General features: G+C 38.3%; 1 protein-coding gene and 1 long non-coding RNA gene across 5 annotated transcripts in view; one reads left to right on the forward strand and one right to left on the reverse strand.

Annotated features, from left to right (window-relative positions):
• LOC124953692 (GATA-binding factor C-like) overlaps nt 1–6,122 on the forward strand; it is a 52,237-nt gene extending 46,115 nt beyond the window's left edge. For both annotated transcript variants that reach the window (XM_047505458.1, XM_047505457.1), the window contains 3 exons: nt 4,622–4,811; nt 5,007–5,209; nt 5,564–6,122. In XM_047505458.1, coding sequence (XP_047361414.1) covers nt 4,622–4,811; nt 5,007–5,209; nt 5,564–5,590 — 420 coding nt within the window. In that variant the 3' untranslated portion in view covers nt 5,591–6,122. The remainder of the gene's footprint in view (nt 1–4,621; nt 4,812–5,006; nt 5,210–5,563) is intronic.
• The window catches only part of LOC124953697, a 241,591-nt gene that overhangs the window by 125,163 nt on the left and 108,928 nt on the right, over nt 1–7,500 (reverse strand). The gene's annotated exons all lie outside the window — the stretch shown is intronic.

The following is a 7,500-nucleotide window of genomic DNA, read 5'->3' on the forward strand; positions in this document are numbered from 1 at the left end:
ATCATTATTATTCTCAGACGAGAAGAAATTATTAAAGAAAAAAAGAAAAAAAGTCAGACAAAAAACCGTCCAATCGTTATTTTTTTTCTTTAGGACGGAAAGAAAGGAAAAAAGAAAGAAGAAAAACAAAGAGGGACGATCCTACAATTTTCAAAGAAACGCATAATACCTAAAAAAAAAAAAAAAAAAAAAAAAAAAAGAAAGAAACGTGGATCGAGCCTAACAAAGAAATTTGTCATTCTCATTCGAAATACCGTCTCGTAATAGTAAATCATTCGTACAGATATTTCCATTTGAGAAAAACACGCAAATTCGCGTGACGGGTTATCGCCAAAGGAAACAATAAATTCGCACGATCAAATCTTTGAAAATCTTTTTCTCGTTCTATACAACTCGTTAACCATTGCTCTATGGTATTGATGCAATGCGAAAAGAAATCATCGAGAGTTGAAAGAAAGAAAGATAAAAAAAAGAAAAAGAAGAGATAAAAAATATACTCTTATTCTATCTTTCTATCTCTCTCTCTCTCTCTCTCTCTCTCTCTCGATTTCGATCGATCATTTTCAGAGTAGATCTCCGACTGGCCCTTTTCTTTCCAGACCTGGCAGTACACATCAAGCAAAAGAGAAAGAGAAAGAAAGAAAGGGCGAAAGGGAGAGAAAGAGCATGTATCCTCGTGCTTGTCTCGCGAGATCTTAGATAACCAATACTCGTAGAGTAGGTGGAGGGACATAGAAAGAGGAAGAAGGACAGATCTGGCGTCGTTAAGATAGAGCATCCTGATAACGTCCGTGGCTAAACTCACACTCGCGCGTACAACGCGTGTCGAAAATACACGGATTATTCGTGGCCGAACAGCACGCTACCGGGTGTTCGAAATATGCTAATCGCCTCCCGAAATCCGAACTCTGACTCTTTCTTCCTCCCCCCCTCTCTCTCTCTCTCTCTCTCGATTGTGTGTACAGTGTGCGAGGTCAAACAGGTCATACCAAAAATCCCTTCGATTTCTTTTACCTTTTCGTTCTTTTCTTTTTTTTCTTCTATCCTGTTCAGTTGTTCTTTTAATGTTATACTATGATAAAGAAGGAGAAAAAAAGGAGAAAGGGAAAGAGAGAGAGAGAAAGTGAGACAGACAGACAACTTGACGAAGTTGAAGTCCTCTTAAGCACGCAACGCGACAATTTTCGGATAAATATAATCGTCGTCGCGTCGATCGACCGATAAGACTAATTTTAGAAATCCTCTTTGTGTGTACCCTTTGAAGAAACCAACCTTTCACCCTCTCTCTCTCTCTCTCTCTCTCTCTCTCTCTCTCTCTCTCTCTCTCTTACATTACTCACGCTCAATTGAGAAACAGAGCACGCTCGAGTCGTTAAAATCAGAGTTAAAATTCGGTACATTAAAGGTTTCAATCGTGAAACTTCTCATTTCAGTCCGTCAAAATATTATTCGTCGAAAGAACTTCTTAAGTTCCGAGGAAGTTGTAAACTCACTTTTACGAAGAAGAGGATGCAACCAATCGTATGGTTTGCCCATTGATATGCTCGAAACGAACTGTCGTATATAGGCGCGAGACATTCCATACACGCGATCCTTGGAAACACTTCCGAAAGAACTTTCGTTCGATTTTTCTCGTGGAAATATCATTCGTCCCTGACTTTCTTCTTCGAATTTGCCTTCCTCGAAGTAGAATCAACATATCCGACATCGATGTATACCGATAACCCGTGAGAAATCATCGACGGTCACGTATCAAACATAAAATCGAATCGCACGATAAAATTCGTTGCCGTTCGTATTTACGTTCGCATTGACACCATCTTTTGTTACACTCTCTTCTTTTTTTATCCTTTCCTTTTTTTTCCTTCTTCTTCTTCTTCTTCTTCTTCTTTGAAAAATCAATCGGTATAGCTATCCGAGAAGAAAATTAATCTGACAATTTTTCAAAGATGAGAAATAATAATTCGAAGGGAATCAAATTTGATCGTAATGATTCGAATTTCGTGCTTGTGTTTCTCCTTTGAGGAAAATCAATCTGAGATTTATTCCGGATGAAAAGAAGGATGTCGATCGCGAGGCGTGGCCAACAGACGCTCGCTTTTCCGCGATTCGATCTTTCATTCATTGACCCTTCCTGAGATCTTCGCGCTGAGGTCATCACGTATGCAAGCGGCGTACAGTTGCATCGTGTGCGACCACATCAATCTGCATTCGAATTTCCAAGTCTCTCTCTCTCTCTCTCTCTCTCTCTCTCTCTGCGTCTTTTTCTATCAAGTCTTCCGTCTCTCCTTTCCTCTTTTGTTTGCACCTCGCACTTTCGGACACCCGCAGACTTAAGCGGATGGTTCCTATTAAAGCCGCCGGTATTGTATTCAAATTGGTTCGAGCTTTTGTGTCTCACCACCTCCACCTCCACCTCCACCTCCACCTCCACCTCCCCTTCCCCACCTCCTCTTATTCCTCTCTTCGCTCGTTAGACGACTCCCTCAAAATCGCATCACTCGCTACCGTACTTGAAATTATACGAGTCTCTCGTATACTTACAATGTAATGAGAACGATTTATATCGCGAGTCGATGTCTTATTTAAAATCTATCGCAAATTTTAATCATTTTCTTGAGAGATGAAAAAATCTCTCTCTCTCTCTGTCTCTCTCTCTCTCTCTCTCTCTCTCTCTCTCTCTCTTGCATCCAGCGGAATTCGTTTCGGAAGAAATCCCCCTCTCTTCCACCGTTCTGCATCCGTTTCAATCCAGTCCGCGCGTAATTATTTCGAAGAGAACGCCGCTAATTCGGCAAATTCGGACAATTGCGTAATTCCAACGAAAAGAGTCCGTTGACCGTCTGGACGTTGCTTGTAAAAGGGTTGGGGAGGTCTGGTCTGGAGCCACGAAAAATAACGGCGACCACACTGCCACCTATACTTTTGCTTCCTCTCTCTCTCTCTCTCTCCGTCTATCTATCTCTCTTTTCTCTGTCCGTTCTGAGTTAGCCTCAGTCCTTCTTCTCTCTTCTCCTCTTCCACAGAATCTCTCCCCCGCGTTGGCAGTTGCGTCACGTCGCGGCAACTACAAAGCATGACTCCACCTTGCCTCTTCCCTCCTTGTCATCCTCATCCTCCTTCTCTTCGTCCTCCTCCCTTCCTCCTCCTCGATGCAGCGAGCAATACTTGCATACCTACTTATTTCGTACTTGCGGCACTCACTTGGACTAGCACAGACCGCACACGCGCATGCTACCACGAGGGACTTCTTGATGCGGTTAAGAACTTTAAGCTTTCCTCACTTGGTCTATACAACGCTCTAAAAAGAAGTTAGGTAACAGGATCAAAACATTTCTTTTAGAGTTTGAAGAGTTTTTAAATATATTTCATCTTAAATTAATAAGTACTTTGTATCGATAAACGATTATATCTTTTACAAAATATTTCGAATCATATTTAATCGCTCTTGATAATTTTTTCTTACGTCTTTTTTATGATATTATCGTTAAATTATAAAACACGATGATAATCATGTAAACGATATATAATCCTACGAAAATATTTCTCTTTGTTAAATATCATTCTGGATGATCGATTAAATGATCGATATAATCATTTTCTTTTGCACAAAATCTAAGAGTGTGAATTGCACTTTAGTCCCTTCGAGATGGATAGGCACGCGCTTGCCTCTCTCTCTCTCTCTCTCTCTCTCTCTCTCTCTCTCTCTCCCATCGCCTACAAATTCGAGTCGCGAACTTGTGTCGGCATTATAGACAAAGGATTAATAAAGGAACGTTAGGCCATGCACGATCGTCCGGCCTTTCACGCACGCTTTTCTCTATCTCTCTCTTTATATCTCTCTCTCTTTCTCTCTCTCTCTCCCCTTCGGTTGAATAATATTTACGATATGCATCATCAACGGCATAGCGATTTTCCGCGAGAGCTTTCAAAGGATTATCGCGATGACATCGAATTATTTTTATCGTTGAAACGATTTTATTTTATTTCTCGGATACATTTCGTAGATCATTCGGCGCGTCCTTGAAAAATTCATTAGATGACGTAACGTGATCAAAATCGAATTTTTGAAGAAATTAAAATATGTCATTGAACGATCGCAATTAATAGAAGCAAATAATTTCTTTATCTCTTTTCTCTCTTTTCTTTTTTTTTTTCACTCTTTTAACTAGTTGGTATAAAAGCGGCGACGGTGACGTAGTATCTTCAATTACTCTCTCCTTTCTCTCTCTCTCTCTCTCTCTCTCTCTCTCTCTCTCTCTCTCTCTAAAGACAGAACCCGTCGATTCGTTAAGTGCACAGACTACCGAGAATCTGAGGGATTTCTTAATTACGTTGTGTCTGGAGGAAAGCGACGAGAGAGCCGACAAAAAAATTTTTTATATACTATACGTGTACCCTCCTCCTCCCTTCCCTATCCCATCTCGCCGTCGTCTCCGCCCATCCTCACCTCCCCGCGCTTACTTGATAACCTTTAAGCTATCTCCCCCAAACTCGGTTCCCTTACAAATCCAAAAAAAAAAAAAAAAAAAGAAAAAGAAAAAAGAAAGAAACGCTTCGTTGTCGCGTTAGTTTTATCGACTGGGTCGACTTAACGAATTGTTGGCTATGACTGTTGCAGGTGAATCGGCCATTGACAATGAAGAAAGAAGGAATACAAACGAGAAATCGAAAACTGTCGTCAAAGAGTAAGAAGAAGAAGGCAGGTGGATGTCTTGGTCTTGGTGGTGTCATGGGTGACATGATCAAGGCTAGCGGACATCTCGACCTTGACAACAAACCTTTCCATTCAGGATTTGGATCACCGATGGGTAAGTTGAGAAATCTTTTTCGAGTCGAGCGAGGGAGAGGAAAAAAAAAAAAAGAAAAAAGAAAAAGCAGAGAGAAAAAGATAAGAAAGTATGAGGATGATCGATTGGAGGGAAAAAATGGAAAAAAAAAGGAAGAAAAAAAAAATGTTAAAAAGAAAAAAGAACAAGATGGATCTCGATCGTTGATCGTTGCAGGTACGTCGCAGCATCATCACACGATGCATCCGGCGATGCAACATTACATGTACCACACGGGCGTCGGCGTGGCCGGAGGTCTTCATCAAGGATTTGCGCCACCGGCGCCGCCCCCCATCCACCCCCACTCGCACTCGCATTCCCATTCTCATCACATGACGAGTCTTCAGGGTCTTCAGTTGGCCGCCACGACGAACGCGATGGTGAGAGGATGTTTATCGAATAGACATTCGTAATATTTTCTTTTCTTTCCTTTGAGGGTTTTTTTCCCCCCCTCCGTGTGTCCTCCACCCATAACTCTCGGCCCAAATTTCTCTTTTGTTTCTCTTACTTTTTCCTTACTATCTCTTTGCCCCGCAACAACGTCCACACTCATTTATCGTCGTCGAAACGAAATTCAATTTATGTTTTTCATTTTCTCGTATCGAGTAAAACGATAGACGGCTTTTTTTTATTCGTCGAGGTTTTTAGGAAAAAAAAAAAAAAAAAAAAAAAAAAAGAAGAAGAAGAAAGAAAAGAAAAAAAAAAGAATTTTCTCTCCTTTGTTTTTTTCACAGACCGGTTGGCGATCGGAGTATACATGAATCGCGAGTGATTAGCAGTTCAGGACGCAGCCCACCACCAACAACAACACTACCACCACCACCAACACCGTTCACCATCACTCTCGTTGTTGAAAAATAAAATTCCTTCCTCCCTCATCCCTTTTCTTCTTTTCTTTCTATCATACGCATACACAATCTCTATCTTTATCTTCCTTTCTCTCTCTTTCTCTATCTCGCTTTATCTCTCTCTCTCTCTCTCTCTCTCTCTCTCTCTCTCTCTCTCTCTCTCTCTCTCTCTCTCTTACTTTCCATCTTTCTCCTTGAGCCTTTTTCCTTTTATCCTTCGTCCGATCGAAGAGAGTAAATGGACGGTAAAAAGGCAAGAAAATAGGTGGACATCCCTTTGGCTCAGCCTTTCTCTGGGATCTGTCGTTTTCCTTGTGATCGATCGTATGAAAACAAAAAAAAAAAAAAAAAAAAAAAAAAAAAGGAAAAAAAAAAAAAAGAAAAAAGAAGAAAAAAAGAAAAAAAAGAAAAAAAAAAGAGCGCACGAGAAAATCTGCCGGTAAAAGAATTGAACGAAAGAAAGAAAGAAAGAACGAATGAAAGAGAAAGATAAAAGAGAAAAATAAAGGAAAAAAAGAAAAAGGTAACGCTTTGTAAATATGTAAAATTTTCATGTTAGGGCCTATGAGCCCCGGCCCCAAGTACAAACGAAGTCAGCTATATATACATATATATATATATGTATATATATATATATATATATATATATATATATATATATATTACTATAATCGAGTCGTATATGTATGATAATAATGAAACACACAATACCTATTTCTGTAAATAACGTTATTATAAATAATTGAGAATTTCTATTTGCGTGTGCGTGCGTGTATGTGGATTGTGTGTATATATATATATATATATATACACACATACATATATATATATATATATATACATATACATATATATACGAGAGGAAGTAAGAACGTCAGAGAAGAGACGCGTTCTTCTTGTTTTCTTTTTTTTTCTTTTTCTAGGAACTCCGACGATTATTTTATTATCATTATTATTATTATTATTATTATTATTATTATTATATTAATTATTATTATTATTTTATTATAATTATTATCATAATTATTATTATTACTAGGATTTAAAGGGGGAGTGCTTGCGAGTCGAGGAGAACAGGTATAGTCCTCGTTCGATTTTTTTCGATAAGATCGAACGATATCGTGCAATTTACACACAAGAACGAAAAAAAAAAAAAAAAAAAAAACAAGACATTTTATTAACAAATATATAAATAAACGGACGAAGAGATCGGACGATTGGTTTTCAATAAACGACGTGAAATCGACGACGTGTCCGTACTACGTGTTTTTATTTGTTCTCTCTTTTTTTTTTCTTTCTAATTTTTTTTTTCCCCCTTGTTATTTTGCTTATCCTCTTTTTGGTCTTTTCTCCATTATTCGTTTTGTTATTTCTTCTACGAGTTTCTGAATGAGATTTAGGAGGAATGTTATCGTATATATTTATTAATCTTGCCAGAGGTAAAAAAAGAAAAGAAAAAAGAAACGAACGAACGAACGAACAAACAAACAAATAAACAAGCAAATAAACAAGGATAAATTAATTTGTCATAATATCACTATATGTTATTTAACACACGGATTCTCTCGAGTACGGCTACGCGTTGACGATCGTCGATAAAAAACATTTCAGGAAATAAATTAAGAAGGAAAGATAAGGAAAAAGAAAAATAGAAAAAATAAATGAAAATAAAAATGAAAAGCAAATCAAATTGAATTTTTCAGAAACGGATTAATTAAGTTTCTACGAGAGGAATTGAAAACATTAGGATACGTGCGTTAGATATTTAATTATACGTACGTATACTCTATGTATACACACACACACACACACACATCTGTATT

This window comes from Vespa velutina, chromosome 13 (genome assembly GCF_912470025.1).
Source record: "Vespa velutina chromosome 13, iVesVel2.1, whole genome shotgun sequence".
Classification (NCBI taxonomy): domain Eukaryota; kingdom Metazoa; phylum Arthropoda; class Insecta; order Hymenoptera; family Vespidae; genus Vespa; species Vespa velutina.